The 25,125-nt window shown below is 37.5% G+C and overlaps 1 protein-coding gene across 1 annotated transcript in view; it reads right to left on the bottom strand.

The window, feature by feature from the left end:
- Window positions 1-25,125, bottom strand: part of scfd2 (sec1 family domain containing 2) — a 227,306-nt gene that overhangs the window by 167,844 nt on the left and 34,337 nt on the right. Inside the window, exons 3-4 of the mRNA XM_056481550.1 lie at window positions 24,930-25,057; window positions 13,294-13,469 (exon numbers count right to left, since the gene is read on the bottom strand). Coding sequence (XP_056337525.1) covers window positions 13,294-13,469; window positions 24,930-25,057 — 304 coding nt within the window. The remainder of the gene's footprint in view (window positions 1-13,293; window positions 13,470-24,929; window positions 25,058-25,125) is intronic.

Here is a 25,125-nt window from a genome sequence, read left to right as displayed (position 1 = left end):
GATATGCAAGTATTTTAGCTATATTTTTATGAAAAATGTGAATACTTTTTTCAGGTATTGACACTTTTGTAACTTTAACCAAAACGTTAAATGAATTAATTTGCAAATACATGCACTATTATACTATTATATTTATACTATTTTAAGTAAAAATATAAATGAAAATGTGTGTTGAATTGTAAACTTGTCACAGGGTTGTGTAAATAAGAAAAAAATAAGCTTTCAAATGGTACCAGATTGGTCAATCACAGACCTTTGCAATTTGAAGGTAAACATTGGTGATGTCATTCCCGACCCAGTAACATGGTTTGCAGAGTTTAACAAGTTTAACGTTCAAGAAGTAAGTTCTTCATCAATTGAAGTTCGTATTCTGAAAATATGAGAATTCCGACACGGATTATAGATATATAAAAGATAAGAGAGATGAGAGGAAATAGAGCAGGAAGTCAACAGATGAACGATCAAAGCAGCGGAGAGATGAAACGACTTGAATTAAAACATTAGAGTGACAGATTTACAAAGAAAGCGAGAGAGAGTGTAACTCTTGTGAACTGGGACCGGCTCCAGGCCACATGCGGGGTGCGGATGAGGGGCTCTAGAGGGAGGATTTTTAGGACTGTCAAACCGGGCAGCGGGAAAAACAAGAGTGTTTGGACACTGGGTCAAAAAACAAATTGCACCCACGCACACATAAGCCAGACGCACATTCATACCGGAATAAAGGCACGCGGTTTTGACTCCCATGTGTTTGGGGGAGGCAAAACAAGCTTGTTGTGTTAGGGAGGTCAGAAAGCCCAGAAATTGTCCAGAAAGCATCTCTGCGTGTGCACTGGTGTGCATACAGTTAGATATAATCCAGGATGAGGCATTGGGCTCCAGGCTGAGGGCAATGGGGCGACCTGAGGGTGGGTTACGGGTTCAGAGGTCAAAGGTGAAGCGCCATAACTTTGTCTGTGTGCATGTTAATGACGGCCTGGAGCCACTGATGCAGCTTAACGGCGTGCGTAAATGTGCGTTATCCATCTCTCTTCAAAAACAAAAAGAGACACAGTAAAGATGCATTCAGCTCTTCAAGGGTCTGTGTGAAGAATTAGCTTTGGATACATGTGGATCTATGAGATGTACGGGATGAGAGGAGAGACCTTTTCAATCCATTAGTAAAAGTAAATAAAACTTATTGCACCTTTCACAGATAAGTCACAAAGTGCTTTACAGTAAAAAGAAAACAGAAGTCAAACAGGTTAAATTCCAGTAGTACAAATAACATCAAAATATATTAAATGTCTGACATATGTGAAATATTGGCCTTGTTTGTGGATATATAAGATTTAAGGAATGAGAGGGGGCAAGCAATAAGGATTATAAATTTTTACTATGACTTAAAGAAGACCCTAAATGTCATTTCATGTAACAATAGGTTTTATACTAAATAATGTATATACTAAATATAATAAAAGTTAGTATGGTCTTTTCAGCATTTTTTTTAACCTATATTGACTATTTACACACTTTGGGCTCTATTTTATCGTTCTAAACGCAAAGTCTACAGCGTATGGTGCAAAAGCATTAAGTGTGTGTCCGAATCCACTTTTGCGTAAGAGTCTCATCTTCCATTCCCTTTAAGAGTCAGTTGCGTTGCGCCATGGTGCATTTGCTATTTACATGGTGGACTTTGTAAATGGAAAAACTGAACGCTTCACTAGCGAGAAAACAGTTAAACAGATAATCTGCACCCCAATATAAGTACACCCCTCACAAATCTATCTTTTAAATTAATATTTTTAATAGGAAGCTATACAATATTATATTTGTGCATATACATTAGATTAGTCAGTACTGAAGTCAAATCTGGAGCTTATCTAACAAAATAACTTACGATAAGGGTCCAAAAACTAGTACACCCAAATTTAAATGTTAAAGAAAAATATTAAATACAAATTTTTAAAAAAAGAGGAAAAATCAAGAGAAGCAAAAAAATTGAAAAATTTAGTTGAAATTTTGTAGGTTAGGGTTAGGGTTAATTTTTTTTGCAATATTTAGCTTGAATTTAATTTAATCTTTCAATTTCTAAATATGTTTGGTGACTTAAATATTATTTTAATAAATATATCTGTTTAATAAAGCTGTTTTGTTTAAATACTCCACAACACGTTGCCTATATTTACTGAGAAATGGATAAAATTATTCATTTTCAAAATAGGGTGTACTCAATTATGCTGAGCACTGTATACTGTATACTCAGCTCCATTTGTGACCACAGAACATCTCTCAGACTATACAGTACATCTTCATTACCACGTAATCTTAAGCCACATATTGAGGGTAACCAGACAGAGAAGCTTTACGTCTGAGTAAAAGACAGATTTCAGAGCAGAAGTCTGTGTAGAGTTCTGATCAGTAAACAGGCCTTAAGCTGAGCTCAAGCAGGATGACGCTCTGATAGTGCGAAGGGTGGAGGAAGCCAAAGGTCACAGGTCCACTAGTGCTGTATTAAGAGCACGTTTACCACACAATCAATCAGATCTTCAGTCAGTCACCCGCACCACTGCCCTCTGAGAGACCTCAGCAACACTGACATCATACATTACACATACATCTAACACCGGCATTACTATTACTAATCACACTTACAAACTGTTAACATCCATCTCAGGTAACCTGATCATCACATGGTCAGGCAAGACTTGATGTTTACTACTGTGAATAACATGCATCTCTTGCAAGATCTTGTGATCAGATTTCCAAGGGTCTGTTGTTTCAACATTCGTCGCCTGTCGTCAGTATATCTACGTTAAAGTTCATTAGTCATTTAATTTGTATAACAAAATAAAATTTGAAGAATAACTATCATTAAATAGTTACATAGAATACATAGAATACATTTTGGATCATTTTTCTGGCCAGTGGGATTTCATTTTGTTAGATGTTGCACTGATGCCACAACCAAATTTAGTTATCGATAAATGATTTAATTTCAGAAGTATAAAACAGTGCTGATTTAAAGACACATGCATGGACAATCTATTAGCTCAGCCATAGAAAAAGAAAAATATTTACAAATCTTAATAATTTTGTGTTTGGATTTATTGTTAATACAGTAATAGTTCATATCAGTTGGTTTTACTTTACTTTTAAAGAGTGAAGTGAAGTGAAATATACAGCTATAAATCTTAAAAGTGCACTGTGTTTAAAACTATTGATTCATTTATAAAAGAGTCGACTCAGAGTGCTTCAAATGATTCGTGGAGGTAACGAGTCTTAAGGAGTGTCGGCATGACATCAATGTGTAATTCTAGCCCCGCCCATTTGTTGCGTGCGCAGACACGGGACAATTGAAACACCTGGCCCAGCCCACAAACACTGCAGAAAGAAAAAGAAGACAAACACTGTAGCAGATCCCGGTTAATTCATGACGCGAAGGCGCTGTGGTCTGAAGTGTGAGGGAAAGTTAGTGTTATTTTTCCTACCCAAAGATGAGGCTGTGAAAAGTCAGTGATTGAAGTTTATTTTTGCAAAAATACCTCAGCATTATAGCCCCAGCCTTGTGCTGTGTTCCCGTCATTTTTCTGACGAGTGCCTTAGCAATCTACACGCTTACAACGGGGGATTCGTTGGCCGTTCGTATGGGACTTTGTCAGAGCTTGACAGGAACTTTACAGTACAGAGTTCATGGATCAGTTTCTTCCTCCATTTCACAAGTGTAAGTAAGTGCGATTAAAATGGTTGCCTTCTTGTTTTCTCTAGCTTGCAAATAATGTATTTAATTGTGTTTTGTTACTTGTTACTGCTCCACGCCACTTGTACTGTCTCTGGTTAACTCTTTATATTCACATATCGTGTCTAAAACCACGTTGAAATCGCGGCGCGTGTCGCTTTGTTTACGGATTAAAATGCATTTGTACCTCGCGATCCACTGCCGCTTGTCATTGCTATGGCCACTGTCAGCTGTTCCTAGACACGTGCGGCGGTAACGTTTCAAAATAGTTCAGATTTTGCCACTGTGTGGATGAATACTGAATGTGTGTCACTGCTGTTACTTATGGGTAAGACTAGAGTCATATGCTGGTGTTTAACTGCATTGATTTAATGCACTCCTGCATTGGGCTCACACATACACTCTGCACTACTTCAACAATATTGATAAGCCGTGGTGGGCATTTCTCTCTGTCTCACGCTGAACGCAGTCAACCAATCACAACAGACTGGGTCATCGGATCAATCAGCGCAGATTAGCATCATGCTAAGGAGAAGTTTGGGAACAAATGAATCGCTGAACGAATCATATTATAAAAAAAATCATAAAAATAAATGCATATTATAAGACAATGAAAGTGTTTTTTGACCTAGCACGCATATTAGCCTGTTGTTGGACACCAAAATATGAAAACCAAAATATTACCTTTTTTAATGCATAACAGGGGTTCTTTAAGTTAGAATATTTACCAAAAAATAGGTGGATTTTTAAAGAGCCTTTCAGTTAACATTGGTTTTAAATAACAAAAAAAATATTAGTTTCAGTTAACTATAATAACAATGATTTATAGTAAATGTCTTTAGTTCACTGTGTTTTCATAAATACCACAGTAACCATACAATTGCTTTTCTACCATCAGTAGTGAGATGCTGGTGTAGTTATCATGATCTAAAAATGTTACAAAGTTACAAAATAAAAATTTGGATGTTATCTTGTATTCACAACGCCGACGGCAAGAGTGTCAGAACGACGCCATCGATACTCTGCGTTCACAGCACTGCTGTCCAAAGCATCATTGGCTCTGGCCACCCTGCCATTGTCACTCTGACAATATGTTTACATGTTTTCTAATAAAATAAACCAATTAAAAGCCATTTGTGTAGTGAAGCTTTTGTGTTCACATTTACATTAAGTGTTAGTCTAATTTCAACATGAAGACATTTAAAAGCCTTGGTCTTCACGTTAACTTAAATTCCTGTACATCCTACATTACAAACTGGGAAACCCTCACAGCTATAATTAACCTCTGTGCTTTGTTTCGGTTTAGAACTAAAGAAGTTTGAACCAAAGTTTATTGGACTGCTTTCTCTGAAACCCCTTTAAGCGGTGGATTTGTACATTTGCTGCCGAACCTCATCATAGCTCATTACCATAAAGTTGATCTGATTTAAACTCTCTTTGACACTGTCGGCTCCCATTGAAAATAAATGACTTACGGCTATTTTGACGCTCTCACCGGTGGCAGTGTGAACAATTTTTGTTAAATAACAGTTCAGATTGAATAATTGATTTCTGGAGCTTTTAATTGCTTTTATTTAAATAATTAATTCCAGCAGTGCCACTACTCTCAAATGTTATAGTCTGGAGGCTAGTTAACATCAAATGTTAATTAATTAATGAAATGAGAATATAGCGCCATATCAACAAATGTAAAATTACAAAAGTTGGCATCTAAATATTGCCTCCACATGTATTTTCAAAGTTTAATCTCACAAAGTTGACATTCTCAGAGAATTCTCATTACTTTATTAGAGCCAGAACCCTCAAGCAATAACCTGGCAACACCTACAATGCCTGTACATAATGGCGGAGACTTATTTATGGCCAAGCCACTCACAATTTCTTCACGAAATGTAAAACAAGTTAAATAATTCAATAATGTTAAATAAATCCAGAGTTTATTTACATAAAAACTTTTGACAACATAATGGGAGTGTTTTGAAAAAAGTAGTCATTTGGTATGAATATAATTCCACACTCTGTATGCTGGACTGTGAGGTAACGGGAATGGGTGAAAGAGAGTACTTGTTGACAGCTTTCCTTGACCACAACACGCTCTCCAGCAAACACACTTTCACATTCCGCTGCAAGAGCTGCACACCATTCGTACCAGACCCGAGGGCACGGTGCCCACCTATCCTCTTCTCTGTGTCAGCTTATTAACTTTAAGTTGCACTCTAAAACCAACTTAGTGAGACAGCAGAAGCCAAAGAAACCCAACCTGTCAAAACTCTCAGCCATAGTCAACAAATCAGAGCACAGTGCTGTCATTAGGCACTGTCAAGGCCACCGCTTCAGCAAGGACACGGTCACCCGGCAGCTGCTGTTTTTAAAAGATATAATGGTCAGCCTGTGAATTCGCCACTGCATTCAGGACAGATGAGGAATGCTGAAATTAAATAAATCAACACATACAGCCGAAGGCAAAATTATTAACGCTACTGTGGAATTTTTATTCTTTTTAAAATACTTAATATTTGATGGAGCAAGCAACTTTTTAAAGTATATAATTTAATAAAAAAAATATTTATTTGTTTTAGTTTGGCTGAAATAAAAACAGTTTTTAATTAAAAATATAATAGTTTAAACATTTGAAAGTTTTTTTTAAGGTCAGTATTTATTAACCTAGTTAAGAAATAATTTTTTAATCAATTGCCTTTAAGCTCAGTACTAGTATTTAACTAAAAAACTAGTCAAATCAAAAATAATTAGTCATTAAAACTATTGTGTTTGCGGCACGGTGTCTCAATCATTAGCACTGTTGCCTCACAGCAAGAATGTCACTGGTTCGAGTCCCGGCTGGGTCAGTTAGCATTTTCTGTGTGGAGTTTGCATGTTCTCCCGTGTTCACACAGTCCAAAGACATGCGCTATAGGTGAATTGGATAAACTAAATTGGCCGTAGTGTATGAGTGTGTGTGAATGACAGAGTGTGTGGGTGTTTCCCAGTACTGGGTTGCAGCTGTAAGGGCATCCACCCCATAAAACATATGCTGGAATAGTAGGCGGTTCATTGCTCTATGGCAACCCCTGTTAAATAAGGAACTTAACCGAAGAAAAAATAATGATTTTTTTCAACATCTGTTTTGACTTTGACAAAATTTGACTTCCATATTGGAAATAATACATTTTTGACAGGGGCTAAAATTAATAGGGTGACCAATGAGAGAGAATTTATAATCAAAATGTATTAATTAATCAATTAATTCTCATTCGAGGATTAGGCAATTAGCTTAGTAGCGGACTAAAACCAAACCTAAAATTAAATACAATTGTATTGTATACAATAAGTGCCTACAGTTCAATCATCATCATCAGAAATACTTTAAAGTACTACTTGACACAATTTTGGACACTATTTGTTTACATTTGTATTGTGTCATTACACTGTAAAATAAAATCACCATTTGTTCAACATACTGTACTTTTTCTGTCATATACATACTCAGAACTGTGAATAACTATTGATCTACATAAAAATATATGTTATGACAACAAAATTCGCTAAAATGTTATGTCAACATGTTTAACAGAGTGTTCTACATACAGTAGACATTTTTGTGTTGAACAGGATTGTTGATATTTAAGTAATTTGCGCATGCGTGATGTGACGATCGAAAACCAAGCTTGTTTATATGTTGCTTTCAATGGAAATATATTGGAGAAGTACTAAGAAGGGTGACACGGTGGCGCAGAGGGTAGCACAGTCGCCTCACAGCAAGAAAAATATTGTTACTAAGAAGAACTAAAACCAGTTGTCGATCCAATTCAAAGTTCTTACTGCATCAAGTTTCCTTTTTTCGTTTTTTCGACAATTTACAATGTACAATATTAAAACAATGTTTTGTTTGCCATCATGCCAACATCAAATTCTATTAACATTTACCTCTAAATAGAACTGGAACATGGACAAAAATGTTCATATTAAGAAAAATTAAGATTATTTTTTATATATACATATTGAATTACATTGATTAGATGATTACCTTGTTATTAGCAAAGACCATAGAATAAACAAGACATGTCACTCGTATACTTTTGAAGGGGAAAAGTGTAACTGTCAATATGATGAATGAAGTCCCGCCTTCTAGTACAGGAGCTAATCGGTGATTGCTTTAGGGCTAATAAAGTCTGTCTTCTAGTACAGGAGCCAATCAGTGATCGCTATAGGGCTAATAAAGCCCGTCTTCTAGTACAGGAGCCAATCAGCGATCGCTATAGGGCTAATAAAGCCTGTCTTCTAGTACAGGAGCCAATCAGTGATCGCCATAGGGCTAATAAAGCCTGTCTTCTAGTACAGGAGCCAATCAGTGATCGCTATAGGGCTAATAAAGCCAGTCTTACAGAAGCCAATCAGCGATCGCTATAGGGCTAATAAAGCCCGTCTTCTAGTACAGGAGCCAATCAGTGATCACTATAGGGTTAATAAAGCCCGTATTCTAGTACAGGAGCCAATCAGTGATCGCTATAGGGCTAATAAAGCCTGTCTTCTAGTACAGGAGCCAATCAGCGATCGCTATAGGGCTAATAAAGCCTGTCTTCTAGTACAGGAGCCAATCAGTGATCGCTATAGGGGCTAATAAAGCCCGTCTTCTAGTACAGGAGCCAATCAGCGATCGCTATAGGGCTAATAAAGCCAGTCTTCTAGTACAGGAGCCAATCAGCGATCGCTATAGAATGACAATACTCCAGGGGAGGGGCTCAGACCAGACGTGAGTTTCTGAAAAATTTGTGTGATACAAACATTTAGAAATGAAACTAAATATACAGTTGTTGTTTAATTTTATTGGTGATTACTAATATGAAATGTAATCGTAAGCTTGGTAAGTACTTTTGGAGAATTTGATGTTTCCCCATTCAAACAGAATACCCGAGCATACTGCCCGAGAGGCATTTCAAAGATGGCCGCCGAGTGAAATGACTTGCCTTAAAGGGACTTTGTTATTAGCTTAGCAACAAGCTAACATCAAACTCTACTGTAATCAACTTTAAGGAAAAAATGCAATATACGTGCTTCAATACTATACAATAAGAACTCAAAATGAACAGCGAGGAGCACTATTTTAGTGCTGTTGCTAATGCAGAGAGAGTGATGCAATATTTAACTTATGATGACTAATGAGCATCTATGACGGTTAAGGTCATCTAGTTTTCAGAACAGAGCTATAGACTGAGTGCAGCAGGGTGAGGCCTGCCTGGACGGGTGCCATTATTAACACGGTCTAGCTTTCCCGAACTTCGCCCTAGGAGGGCGAGAGAGGTAACCGCAGAGCTGAAGAATAAGCCTGTCTCATGCCAGTGTTTTCAATAACACAATTTCAGCCTCTGGTTTCAGAAATCCAGCATGCAAATATTGGAGGGGGAAAGAAAATAATAAATGGAAAATAAAACAAAATATAATAAACAAGGGGAGATAGTGAAGAGGAGGGAAAAGGGCTCATTTTATTAATTACCTTGGGAAAGTCAGGGATCCTGTTACGGCCAGTGTTTAGAGTGCAAACAGAAACTACAAGATACGCTCAAGGCTGAATGCAGATATTTGATGTCCCATAGAGAGCCTTATAATTACTGAATATTAACTTTTGGGATAAAACACGCACACAGGCTGGGTCACACAAAGACAACTATGCTCATGGAGTGCTCAAACTTCAAGAGACAAAGATCCATTCAGGGCTTCATGAAATATATTCCGATAGCAGTCTTTAACATAATTTTTTCCACACACACAACATAATCACACACAAAAAATATATATATATATATAAAAAATCTTTAATATATCAGTCTAAAATGCTGATTTGACTTTGAGCATATTGCATTCAGAGATGTTGTTTATGTTCACACAGCTACAGTACATTACACATCAACTAAAGTTTTAAATATGATATCGTAGTGGACCACCCCTTTAAGAAACACTTAATGTTATCATCACTTCTGAAAACGATGCCTGATGCTCAATTTAGTGGAAACAGTGATACTTATGTTTTTGAGCAACGGAACAACGCACCAAAATGTTTGTTGTCGACCACCAAAAAAAAAAAACAGGAAGAAGAAGAAATCATCATTCTCGCCATCAAATGGATTTACATTCATCGGCTAGACACCGGCTTCACAGCTCCGTGAACGCCGGTGCCGTCACTTATTGATCCGTGATCGGTAAATGTAGCTTGTGTGGACGCAACTGTGCTACTTGACTAATAAAATAGCTTCACTACTGAAAAATCTATTGGTTTTAGAAAGTAGCGACGCTGCTGCCATGCTACTGGGAAATTTAGTTAAAGCTAGTTGCATCACTACTTGTAAATAACATTTTTAGATGTAACCCCATTTGTAATCTTTAACATTTTCATAAGTAACTGTAATTTAATTACACATTTTTTTCTCAGTAACGGTAACAAACTGTTACATTTATTTTGCAATTAAATTACATAACGCTGTTACATGTAACTAGTTACTCCTCAACACTGTCAATAACTTTTTTCTTATTATAATTCATATTTCAGTTATTTATTAAGTCATTAAATAGTGCTGTTCTTATTTTATACAGCTTGGACACAAAAAAGTGATTAGCATAATGTTTTACATGTTAGTAAACACCTTTCCTCTATTTTCCCCCCAGAGTGAGGATGCCCACTAGAGAGCTGAAGGTTTACATGCTTGTGTGCTGATTGCTGTTTAGCTGTTTGGCGGTTTGGCTGATGCGGCTGGTCTGGCCTGCTTCTGCCTCGTGTTTTTTCCTGATTTGTTTTAATGAGTTCCTATGGGCTGAGCTTTCCCGCTGATCTCTTTACAGCCACAGGAACCAGAAAGTCCATCAAAAACAGTCTGTGAAAACTAATAATGAAGGAGCAAGAGGATATTAGTCTGGAACGCTTTTTCAGCATGTTCTAGGGTGGTTAAGATATTTTGATAAGTTCAACCCTCTAATAAAACCGTTTCCCCCAAACATCTCTCTGAAGAACTTGGCTTTTCTTCTCTCTCTTGGCTTGCATTTTTTCCACATTTCCTATTAAGGTCTCTGTCCTTTCTCTCTACCCACGTCTCCCTTACTCCCTCTGTCCTCAACATATTTGACCCTTGACCTGTGATGTGATGCACACGCGTATATCCGCCCCAGACGGGCCTCAGTGAAAGCATTTCCTTTCACTTCTGCATCCTCGGAGAGCTAAACAACCCACTGGAGCACTCTGATCCAAACTCTAGTGAAGCTTAAAGAATCTCTCTGTTTTTCCCCAAAGCCAAACAGAGGGTGTTTACTGAGAGCTGTGGCCAGTTAGGCTGTTTAGACTGTTTACTCACTCACTCGCTGCACCTGCAGACACAAGAGTAAACTATACAGAGCACAGTACAAACAGAAAAACAAAACCGCCAAGTTAAAAGTGACCAGGACACATTACATTAAAAATAAATGCTTTGTTAAAATGTATTTGAGTTTGTTAAAACAATATGTATAGCAACTGTTGTTATGATTTTCAAAATAATGAAACTTTGATATCAAAATCAATAATAAACCTTTGTAACTCAGAATAACAGAGCTTCTTAGAATCAAACAAAGACAAAAACATGGTTCATGATCAGCTGACCATGGATAGATAAAAAGAAAGGTACTAGATAGGAGGATTTATACATAAATGGATGTAATAATGGATGGATGGACATAAGTTTGGATGGATGGATAGATGGACATATGTATGGATAAACGGATGGATGAATGGACATAAGTCTGGATAAATGGATGGATGGATGGACAAGTCTGGATAAATGGATGAATGGATGGATGAACATAAGTATGAATAAACGAATGGATGAATGGACATAAGTCTGGATAAATGGATGGATGGATGGATGGATGGATGGATAGATGGATGAATATAAGTATGGACAAACAGATGGATGGATGAACATAAGTATGGATAAACGGATGGATGGATTGACATAAGTTTGGATAAATGGATGGAAGGATGGATGGACGGACAGACATAAGTATGGATAAATGGATGGATGGACATAAGTTTGGATAAATGGATGGATGGATGATGGATGGATAGACATAAGTATGGATAAACAGATGGATGGATGGACGGATGGATGGATGGATGGATGGATAGATGGATGAATATAAGTATGGACAAACAGATGGATGGATGAACATAAGTATGGATAAACGGATGGATGGATGGATGGACATAAGTTTGGATAATAGGATGGATGGATGGATGGACGGAGAGACATAAGTATGGATAAATGGACGGATGGACATAAGTTTGGATAAATGGATGGATGGATGATGGATGGATAGACATAAGTATGGATAAGCAGATGGATGGATGGACGGATGGATGGATGGACATAAGTATGCATAAATGGATGGATGGATCGATGGATGGATGGACATAAGTCTGGATAAATAGATGGATGGATGGACATAAGTATGGATAAATGGATGGATGGATGGATGGATGGACATAAGTTTGGATGGATGGATGGATGAACATAAGTATGGATAAATGGATGGATGGATGGATGGATGGATAAATGGATAGATAAATGGATGGATAGACATAAGTTTGAATAAATGAATGGATGAATGAATGGACATAAGTTTGGACAAATGGATGGATGGATAATAATGGATTGATAGGTAATGGATGGACAGAATAATGAATAGGATTGCCCAGGTGGATGGATGGCTGGATGGATGTGTCGGTGGACAGTTTGACATAAATGGATTGATGGATAATGGATGGATAAAAGGATATACAGAATAATGGACAGTATTGGCTGGGTGGATGTGTCGGTGGACAGTTTGAGATAAATGGATTAATGAATAATTGATGGATAGAAGGATAGACAGAATAATGGACAGTATTGGCTGGATGAATAGATGAATATATGGATGGAGAGCTGGATGCATGGATTAAATATGTAATGATGGATGAGTGGAAGAATGAGTCGGTGGACAGTTTTAGATAAAAGGATTGACAGGTGATGGATTGATAGCAAGATGGACAGAATAATGGATAGGACTGGCTGTATATATGGATGACGGAGAGCTAAATGCATGAATTAAATATGTAATGATGAATAGGTGGTTAGACAAATAGATGGATAAATGGACAGATAGATGAAATAATGGATGGTTTAACGAACAGAAGGATGTCTGGATACACTCCTTTTAAATCCATTAAGCTTCCAGGAATTTTACAGAATTACTGCCTCAGAACAAATATATGTATGAACGTATTCATTAAATTCTCCTGCTTTAAAATCAATGGATACTTTTGGGCATTTAACTGGTTTAACATGATTTGTGATGACCTTCTGAGATTTAAGATGCCAATTTGGCAAATATTGATTGTCCTTTAAAGCTATGAACATCTGAATAGTTTGCACTAGACAAAGAGAAGGAGTGTAAAAAAAGAGACCTACAGAAATCACTCACAACTCTCAGAGTGGAGATATCTAGCACATTGCATCAGGATGTGATAAATCAAAACTCTACAGCCTGTTATTGACAGATCAGTGCACTGTATGGCTAACCTGCAGGAGAAGTCTCTCAAAAGCAAGGCAGGCATCCCAGCGCTGGAGATCAGGATGACGGAGCGCTTGAGCAGCAGCCAGTCCCAGCTGTAGGACCCCACTGTGACTCTCCAGAGCCCCCCAACTGTCTCGAAACAACTGCACATATGAACAGAGCTGTTCAGCTGTAACTCGGCCTGAGAAGAAAAAAAAGACAGAGTGTGTGTGTGAGAGAGAGAGAAACATAAGCATCTCATTCTGGCTGTCTGGATTCAGAAGTTTCACAGAAACATCATGTAGTCATTCTTAATTCAGTGTTTAACTTCTATTGTATCTTTGATGTCAAACTTTTTTTTTAAGAGAAAATGATCATCAGTCCCCATCAATGGAAATCCATTAAAAGCACACTCATTTACTGGGCACGCACTGTTGTAAATGTAAACACACAAGTCATCTTGTACAACAGTCTCATCAGTGTGTGTCCAACTCATGCTTATAACCCCACTCCACAACATTAGGAAATGACTCAACATCATTCTAAATGCATACACACAGTTGTGAGTGAACTATCTAAAGGTTGTGAATGATTCATTCTGTTCAACCAGCTCATTTTCACAATTGGCTCAGAGTGATTCACATCTATGTTAAACAAATCAAACAAGAAGACCAAGACCACCCGATTCCAGATGAAGTTTGGTGAAGTTCAACTGCAACATGAATGCAACATGTACCAAAGATCCAAACATGATGTCACAAGATGCACTGTAAAAAAAAAATCAGGGCTCCACACAATTCATTCATGTTGTCCCAACACAAATCAATTAAGTTAATAAATTAATAAACTTAAAAATAAAACACTTAAGTCTAGATGTTGCCCATAACAACTCAAACCAGGTGTCAGGAAACACGTCTTCTTACAGCAGATTTCTGTTTGTTTGTTTGTGTGTGAGAAGAAGATTATTGGATGGATGGATGGATGGATGGATGGTTGAATGGATATAAGTTTGGATAAATGGATGGATGGATGGATGGATATCCGTTTGGATAAATGGATGGATAGACATAAGTTTGGATAAATGGGTGGATGGATGGATGGATGGATGGATAGATGGATGGATGTGTGGACATACATTTGGATAAATGGGTGGATGGATGAATGAACATAAGTTTGGATAAATGGATGGGTGGATGGATGAACAAAAGTTTGGATAAATGGATGGATGGACAAGTTTGGATAAATGGATGGATGGATGGACATAAGCTTGGATAAAAGGATGAATGGACATAAGTTTAGGTAAATGGGTGGATAGATGGATGGATGGATGGATGGATGGATGGATGGACATAAGCTTGGATAAAAGGATGGATGGATGGGTATAAGTTTGGATGGATGGATGGATGGACATAAGCTTGGATAAAAGGATGGATGGACATAAGTTTAGATAAATGAGTGGATGAATGGATGGATGAATGACCATAAGGTTGGATAAATGGATGGATGGATGGATGGATGAGTATAAGTTTGGATGGATGGGTATAAGTTTGGATGGATGGATGGATGGATGAATGAACATAAGTTTGAATAAATGGATGGATGGATGGATGGATGGATGGACATAAGTGTGGATAAATGGATGCACTGCAAAAAAATTCAGGGCTCCACACAATTCATTCAAGTTGTCCCAAAACAAGTCAATTAAGTTAACTTAAAAATAAAACAAATAGGTTGTCCTCCCCAAAAATCTCAACAATTGTGTTGTTTCAGCTCATTTTAAATTAGTTTGAACAAGCATCAAAATTTTTAAAAAGCGTTTAACAAAAAAAAAAGGATTGTATTCTCAAGTCAAGTTTTTTCTCATCTTATTCTAGATGTTGCTCATTACAACTTAAACCAGGTGTCAGGAATCATGTCTTCTTACAGCAGATTTCTGTGTGTTTGTTTGTGTGTATAAGAGGAGGATTATTGGCACAGTTTTGACTCCATTACACATTTTATAAGCTTTTCACAAGTTCTCAGCTGATAAAAATACCTTCATAGACACACATACAACAAGTGTAATTAAGCCCAGCAGAGAGAATTGTTTTGAACGATCAATATGTTCTGTTTTTCTTTCTCTGAAAAGTTCAGATTTTTAAGAAAGATGACAGTGTGCCTGCTAAGCGAACCGGGACTAAATATATTATTTTCTTTTTGGGTCAGATCAGACAAACCAAGAAAACCAAACTCCCTGCATGATCTGATTTAATATAATTATTTGGACATCCCAATGCTAGTCAAAGCAAGAATGAACTGAGTTTCACTAAGATTAATACCCAAACAGACACACCGTGGGAGGAAGGGAATTTTTACCTTCATAAAATGACCACTATGGACGCACACTGCTGTTCAAACGCACCACCAAACCAAACCACATCATGGATGCTTAAATTTCTCCCTGTGTGTTGAGACTGGGAGAATGATGGATATAATATACACACTGCTTAGTAATGCAACCCCATGTATGAGATACAAGCCAAAAATATAAGTGCATGTGTGATTGAGGCTGATGTATCCCATACTCAGAGTGTTTGTATGTGGTCAAGCCTCTTCTGAGCTCATTTATTACATTGGCACGTTTTAACCGAAAACACTTCAACATAGAAACACATCCTCGCTGACCTTGGGGTTCTCTTACAAAGACAGGAAAGAGAGTTCAGTTTCACATTATATTGATGGTCCTCCAGAGACATTCAGTTGACAACAAGTAAATTCGAAACTATATGTGAACAAACAGACATTAAGAGTATTAGCAGACCATCTGCTTGCTATCTTCTAACACTTTATTTTGAAGCTCCCCAACAGACACATTACCAACTTTGACTAAATCTGCAAGTACGTCAAGTTCTACAAATAATAACTCTAACCTAAAAGTCTACAAATGCTAATCAATTGAGCTATTAACGTACTGTAGTTCTAGCATCTATAAAGTTGCTTCAAGTCAACAAAGTGTCTATAGCGGACCACCAAAATAATGACCTGAGATATCTGGCACCTCAATCCATCATAACCCCTTTAACTTACTGGTTAGTGTGATAGAAAACTGATCTCCTTTGTCCAACTGCTCGTTAACGTAAATTTCCAATCAGCCAATCACATGGCAGCAACTTAATGCAATTAGGCATGTAGTCATGGTCAAGGCGATCTGCTGCAGTTCAAACCAAGCATCAGAATGGGGAGGAAAGGTGATTTAAGGCACTTTGAATGTGGCATGATTGCTGGTGCCCAGGCCCGGATTAAGAATTCAGAGGTCCCTGGGCACAATGTCTTGTAGCCCCCCCTACCTGGCCGCAGCCCTATAGTTGAATAAAAAAATAAATTTAATATAATATTTTTAAATAAAATTAATCTATAATGTATTGCCCGCATTTTTATATAAATGATATACAGTACATATATTTCTAGTCTACAAAGATTTAACTTATTTTTAAAGCATTTAAAGCACACTTTGAAAAAAAAATACTAATACAACTAGTGAAAAGTAATGGATTTTAATATACTTGTTCAGGTTTATTGAAGCAGTACTAAAATTTATATTTAAGGGTATTTTTAATGTATAACTTCTACAAACTTATATTGCATATGATTTGGATATAACACCTCTCCAATCCAGTTTAGTTCTATGAATCTGAGTCTTCCATAACACACACACTTATTAATGATTCCTACTTGTCTTCCTTGGGATGAAGAGTAGGTAAAATCTGATATGAAGTGGGGGAAAAAAGAAGAATGAGTTCATCAGACGCTGGATTTGAACCGGGTTCATGATCGATTGTGTCAAAACACGTTGCCATGCGCTTTACGAGCTCCACCACTCACGCTGCTGTTTGCCGCTCTCTTTAGTTATGTTGTCTCTGTCAATCACACAGTGACGGGCGGGAATCACTCAACTAGCTCATTCCAACGAGGTATGCGATTTGCACTTAGACTAAATAGACACTACAAAATCGGCTTTTTTCACCCCCTCGCAGGGGCTCCAAATGCGCACGGGCCCCTGGGCCTATGCCCATAATGCCCATTGGTTAATCTGGCCCTGTTGGTGCCAGACTGGCTGGTCTGAGTATTTCAGAAACTGCTGATCTAATGGGATTTTCACACACAACCATCTCTAGTGTTTGAAAAAGAGAAAAGATCCAATGAGTGGCAGTTCTGTCGGTACAAATGCCTTATTGATGACAGAGGTCAGAGGAGAATGGCCAGACTGGTTTGAGCTGATAGAAAGGCAACAGTAACTCAAATAACCACTCGTTATAACCAAGGTATGCAAAATAGCATCTCTGAACACACAACATGTACAACCTTGAGGCTGATGGGCTAAAGCAGCAGAAGACCACACCGGGTGCCACTCCAGTCAGCTAAGAACAGAAAACTGAAGTTACAATTCACACAGGCTCACCACAATTGGACGATAGAAGATTGGAAAAACGTTGCCTGGTCAAGTGAGTCTCGATTTCTGCTGCGACATTTGGATAGTAGGGTCAGAATTTGGTCTCAACAACATGCAAGCATGGATCCATCCTGCCTTGTATCAACGGTTTAGGCTGGTGGTAGTGGTGTAATGGTGTGGGGGATATTTTCTTGGCACACTTTGGGCTCATTAGTACCAACTGAGCATTGTGTCAATGCAACAGCCTACCTGAGTATTGTTGACCATGTCCCTTTATGACCACAGTGTACCCATCTTCTGATGGCTACATCCACCAGGATAACACGCCATGTCGTAAAGCGCGAATCATCTCAGACTGGTTTCTTGAACATGACAATGAGTTCACTGTACTCAAATGGCCTCCACAGTCACCAGATATCAATCCAATAGAGCACCTTTGGGATGTGGTGGAACTATAGATTCGCATCATGGATGTGCAGCCGACATATCTGCAGAAACTGCATGATGCTATCATGTCAATACGAACCAAAATCTCTGAGGAACATTTCCAGTACCCTGTTGAATCTATGCCACAAAGGATTAAGGCAGTTTTAAAGGCAAAAGAGGTCCAACCCAGTACTACTAAGGTGTACCTAATAAAGCGGCCAGTGAGTGTATATTAACAGATGTTTAAATTTCTGAAGCTAAAGTTGGAAAACAAAAACCAAAATGGAGGTGAAATAAAGGGGCAGGAGTTGGGGGGAGGCATCTTTTCGACCTACAAATTTTGAGGGTATGAGGGGGGTGGACTGGGTTCACATTCACACATAAAGCCACTTCGCCATGTTGATGCTATGAACCAGGACCAGATGTGGGAGTATACCCTGTGCTCCAATGCAGCCAATGTTTGCTTTAGCCCAGCCAAATGCACACACACACACACACGACAAGAAGAGTGCACACAGAATGAAAGTTGGCTTGAAACTTACTAGAGCAAGCCACGCACCAACAGCAAAAATCAGGCAGACATCCAGAGGGCGGTTACACGATAGAAGATTGAATCATTGGCGGTCCAAGCACAGAGCCCTGCAGTTCTCCTGAGGGTCATTTTCTTGAGATGACAGAATCACATGATGATTCCAAACTCTTTACAGCCCAAAATGCACAAACACACAAATCTTTTGGCATTTTGTAACTGTTATGCTCGAAAATCATTTACATTCATGCATAGTAAAAATGATATAATCAATTAGTCATGATAACATATGAAGTGTTTAGATGCAAAAACCTCTAAATGCCATCTGAAATTTTCCTCTAAAATGAGCATTTTTATCAGGCTCCTGTGTATTTGTTCAGTAACATCACTTTAATGGCAAAGAATAAGTCCTTTTCCTGGTCTTTAGAGTTAAATATCTTAAAATAAACAAAGAAGGCTGAGAAAAATGTTCATTTTCAATAGAAATTTCAGAGGTTTAGAGGTTTTTGAATCTGAACTCATATGTTTTTAGTTCATTGTAATTTATTAAACTAAGTTAATCATGTTCTAACTTAGTTTTATAAGTGACGCAAGCAGTTTTAAGTCAGTTTAACATAATACAAGTCCAATGTACTCAGAAGTTTAATTTGATTCAGCTTAAAAATAAGGCAACCAAGATTTTTTTTACAGTGTGGGAATTCTGAATATTCTGTTTAAAACGAGAACTTGATGAAATCATAAATGCTAATAAGACATTTAGAATTAAGTTATTTGCACTTCAGTATGCATGAGGTGGACACTGACCTCCAGAACTGCAGTTATATCTGGATGTGCAAGTCTGGATATGCTTTAGTTTATGGGTCTAGAATCTTCTCCAACTACTGCAAGCTAATTGCCAAAAAATCTCTGCAGGGCAGAGAGCAGAGGCATACGAAAACTGTTTGACAACCTCTAAAACAAAAAGACAGTTGGGCTAATCCAAAAAGTCAGAACCGCTAACCCCATAAAGCCTTTTTCTCAATAATGAACTCGTTGCCAGCTCATTTGTATGCAATGAATCAGGAGAAATGCCGTCCTCTGATGTCTATGGCCACATTCTGTGGGTGGCTGGGTTAAGGAAAATGGTGGCACTGTCTAGAAAGACCAATCGGATTTTGCCAGCACATAAAATAATGTTGAGAAAATGAATTTTGTTCCAGAAATATCCAAAGACTGAAAAGGGCTATTGAGTCAGCTTTAGAAAGCTCTAGCAAAATACCAAAGAATCACTCAGCATAATGTGCCACAGCATGAAAAAGAGAAAGACAGAGAGAGAGAGAGAGAGAAAGAGAGAGTTACAGACAAACCAAAACCTGGAGGACTAACTATCACATGACCATGAAATAAGGCCTGAATATACACAAACACACACTAGGAACCAATGACCCACAGTGCATACACGCACACAAGCAAATTCACGTTCACACATGCAGCCAAAAAGACCACCAGAGTTCACACACACACACAAAACTAAAGACCACCAGAGCACACACACTCATATTTTACAACAGCCCATCAGAATAATGCATCTGATGCTACGAGATGAAGCAAAAACTAAATCTATAACAGCTGTGACTGCATTGCAAAAATACAGCATGTGTGTGTGTGTGTGTGTGTGAGTGTGCAGCTTGTTCTGTTTGATACGCAGTATGATTGTTCTGGCACTGTAAAAGTTCTGTTGGCTTGGCGATCAGGAAATAACTGTGATCCAGTGAGAAAGGTTGGCTATAGTTTCTGTACTGTAAGAGAGAGTGCGTGTGTGTGTGTGTGTGTGTGTGTGTGTGTTTTAGAAGAATCGTCCCATGTGTTGTTGAATTAGGGCTGTGTTTAGCAATACAAACCCATCTTGGCATCATGCTATTCTCAATCTGTCCTAAGCAAACATGCAGAGACAGATGTGGATGTTGTCACACTAACCAGAAAGGCACTTGCTTTATTATAGAATGACAGTTAATTCTGCAAACAAATACATGTAAAAACAACAAAAATATCATCTTTTTTTGGACACACCATAATCAAAATGACCTGCAGTGAGTGTTTGAGTCAATTTAGAGCAGGGGTTCCCAAACTTATTCGTATGAAGGGCCAAAAACCAGGTATCATTGAAAGCCAAGAAGATAAATTTAGTTACCATGGCTAATTTCCTAATTTATTTCTTAATATTTAAAAATGAATTGAAAACATCATGTTGAATTGCATCAACTAATGCAGTATAACTTTTTAAATTAGAAATTATTGCAATAAAAACATAAACAATCACATTTATAGACCATTTCAGTGTGGTGATGCCATGGGCCCATGAACATTCCCTGCTTAAGAGGCAATTCAATCATAACCTAATGTTAAAACAGCTATCATAATGAGCTCCTTTTGGATTCTCGGAAGCTATAGAAATTAAAAATGTAAAACAGGAAAAAACAGGGACCGGTGTTTTTGTTTACATCCCTCAAAATGGTCTACAACACAGTGAAGTTCAATGCTGAATACACTAGTCAAGCAGAATCTGCCTTTGCCTTGATTTGCTCACCAATGTACATTTTGAACTAAGCTACAGCATTTCCATTGAAACATTTCAGTTAGCTTTTTTTTTTTTGCAGCCTAACAATATAACAAACAAATAACAGGTTTTATTAACATTGAAACCTCAAAACCATTCCCATCATTCTCCCTCCCTTGTCAGATGGAATGGTGGGCCAAATCAAAGATTACCATAGACCAACTTTGGCCCGCAGGCCCTAGTTTGGGCATCTCTGATTTAGAGGTTACGTTCCAATAAGCGGTCTCCTGTCACTTAGGGTGTGTGTGTGTTTGGTATTCGTATTCAAGTTAACTGTGTGCTGTTAGACTGATGCAAACACAATTTTATTTTAAGGTACAATTACCACTATTAACAAATCATTAAGAGTTCAACTTCAAACTAATTATTAGATCTGCTTAGTAGTTGGGTTTAGGTATTGTGTAGGATTAGAGATGTAGAACTGCTGTACTACAACCACATATGTGGCAACACTGTAAAATAAAATCTGCTTTAAAACTGACATTGTTTGTTAACTGTCTGCGAAGGGTTTTATAACTGCTAAAGTAACAAAAAAACAAACAAACAAACAAACAAACAAAACACACAGAAAACCAATCACATTAAAACTGCTGGTGAACCGGCACACAAGCCTGTTAAAAATATGCAAAACTAAATCAACTGCAGAATCAGTCAAACCTTTTTTCCACACAAACTTTTACTCCTATTTAGCTCTAACATACTATTCAGTCTGATTACAGGTATTGTGTTTGTGTGTTTAAGAACTTGGTGAACGTCTTTCATGCCTGTGAGTATTTTTACCCCTCATTTCAGACTATATTGCTCAACTTACGCACAGCAGAGCACCTCTGGATCATGTGTGTGTGTGTGCACGCATATGAGACCACATGAGGTTCCTATTTCCTCAGTGGCCAGATGTGCGTTTCGTATAGTGCAGCTTACTGTCTGAAGGGGGAGCTGTGGATCTTTGATTTAAAAAGACTAAATCCTGCTAACTGCTATCATTCTTTCTCCTCTTTTCTTCTCTTCTGTCTTTAAAACTCTCTCTCTCTCTCCCACTGGGTTTGTCATGGCTCTTGATGTAAAATCTTTAGCAAGACATTTTGAATAGACACCTTTGTCTTGTTACAAAATACTCTGCAGCATCACGCACACACACACTTGTTTTGTGAAATGTGGGGACATTCCATAGACACTTCCAATGTGCATTTTCAAACTTGTAAGGAACTTTACAAGTGTAAAAAATTACACATTTACATATGCATACATATATAGATACAGTACACGCATGCATGCTATTTGCTATAGTATAGCATAGTATAGTATCGTATAGTATAGTATTGTATAGTATAGTATAATATAGTATTGTATAGTATAGTATAGGGCATGGTGGCTCAGTGGTTAGCACTGTCGCCTCACATTAAGAAGGTCGCTGGTTCGAGTCCCAGCTGGGCCAGTTGGCATTTGTGAGTGGAGTTTGCATGTTCTCCTGTGTGCAGAGGAAAACCATGCGAATTGGGTTATAAAAAAATGGCCTTAGTGTATGAGTGTGAATATGAGAGTGTTTCCCAGTACTGGGTTGAGGCTGGAAGGGCATCCGCTGCGTAAAACATATGCTGGAATAGTTGCCGGTTCATAATGCTGTGGCGACCCCTGATAAATAAGGGACTGAGCCGATAGAAAATTTATATAGTATTAATATAGTATAGCATATACCAGGGGTCACCAAACTTGTTCCTGGAGGGCCGGTGCCCTACAGATTTTAGCTCCAACTCTAATCAAACACACCTGAACAAGCTAATCAAGGTCTTACTAGGTATACTTAAAACATCCAGCCAGGTGTGTTAAGGCAAGTTGGAGCTAAACTCTGCAGGGACACCGGCCCTCCAGGACCGAGATTGGTGACCCCTGGCATTTACAGTATATAAGACCAACATTAAATTACCTGCCATTTACTCTCTTACAGTACATGTCATTTACTTCCATCTTATATGAGTATTTCATGCATCTTTCATCTTAAATATTTATTTTAATTTCAAAGAATGCAGATAAAAAAAAAACAAGCAGTTGCACTGCATGCAGAGTCTCCAGAGTTTTCATTTTATTCAAAAAGCAAAAATATATTTTTATTTGATTTGAATAGTTAATAATTATCACCTATTCAGTAGCATAAATTATTCTAAAAGCAAATTGACTACATTTTCATGCAGTTTCAAGCACTTTATCCAAAATCTAAGCCTGAAAACACTACTTTAAAATTCATGCATTTTCAAGGATTTCCAGCACCTGTACGAACCCATCACCCTACAACCAACCCTAACCCTTAAAGAAAACCTTTTTGCATTTTTACTTTCTCTCATTAAAAAAAACCTATAATAAGAAAGTGAAAACTGTATAAAAACTTTCTGTATAATTGAAAAGCCCTTTGAAAAATGGTTATATGGTGGGTCAATGTCTTCATAAGTCACCTTCCCCTGGTAATACGTGTCATTATCCGATCTTGTGTCCTTACATGTCATAAAAACACGCACATACCAAAAAGACATGAAAAAAAACCTCCAGCAAACGCAAAAGAAGATTCTGTAAAGCTGCAGGAGGCTCTAGTTTGGGCAGAAGGCCTAATTTTCATTCAGGCTGCAATTTAAAGTTCATCCCATCACTGTTGTTTCGGGGTAAATTTACCTTTGCTGATTAAACATCAACTCTGGATTTCTGAAGCTTCTAGATTTTCCCTTTCCATGCGTCAACAATCCTGTGGCATGTTTGTAATGTCTATAGTGGATAGGTATATTTGAGAAAGTGTCTCATGTATGGAAATATAACAGTATCAAGATATTTTGTATAGCAGTACTTGCTGAAGCTTTTAACATGATCACAATAACAAATTTGGCATTGAACGCAAAATAGCATTCAATGTCAAATCCGTCATCGTGATCATGTTAAAAGCTTCAGCAATGACTGCTATATTAGAAACCTTGATACTGTCATATTAATAACTGCATAATAACATATGTAATCTAAAAATATGTTATAATATTTTTATTGCTGTGTATTGCTTTATTAAACATAAATATTTATATATAAATGAATGGTTTAAAATTGTAATAAAAATCATAAAGGTAGAATGGGTGACATTTTACAAGAAGCTCTTATTAGTAAACATTATTACTGCATTAACTAGAATCAACAGTAAGAACATGCTACATTTGTTATAGCTCAAACCCTTTGTTTTAAATCAAACCCTTGATTAGTCATAAGCTTTCATAAACATAAAAAGTTACACGTTTTGATGTTAATAAGTTATTAAACATTACCTAAGATCAATAAATGCTTTACAAGTAATTGCCATTATCAGATTCATTTAATTAACTAATGCTAACAAAGAGCTTTATTGTTTAGTGTTAACTATCAATAGGCCTATATAAGAAATCAGAATTCTTTCAATCAATACAGCAAACAAGCCCAGAGTAAAATGAAAATGGTTATATTTGAAAATACATCGACTTGTAAGTCTTTAAGCAATTGGTGCAGTTATTATCATCAATGTGAATAACTGGAATATTCTTAAAAGTGATTCTAAACGTTAATAATAAACAACAATAACAATATTAGGCATGTTCATTATCATGACATTACTGAATATCAGCAATATTTCTCATTGTTTTTCTGTGAGTGTGATCTGTATATGTAGGCTTGGCCTTACCCAGACTCATTTTGATTGGCAGGTTCTCTTTGCTGGCTGCTTCCACCAGTTGCCTCCTCACTTCTATCACAGCCTCTTTTTGCTTAGCAACCAGCATTGTCTCCCATAGCAACCTCGCAGTGGCTGATCTGTGGAAAACAGGACAGGTAATAAATGGTTACCCTCTTTCTTTTCCAATTCACATTAAACCAAACAG

The sequence above is a fragment of the Danio aesculapii genome, chromosome 20, assembly GCF_903798145.1.
Source record: "Danio aesculapii chromosome 20, fDanAes4.1, whole genome shotgun sequence".
NCBI lineage: Eukaryota > Metazoa > Chordata > Actinopteri > Cypriniformes > Danionidae > Danio > Danio aesculapii.
Note: the sequence above shows the minus strand (reverse complement) of the source record. Positions and strands in the feature narration are given on the sequence as shown.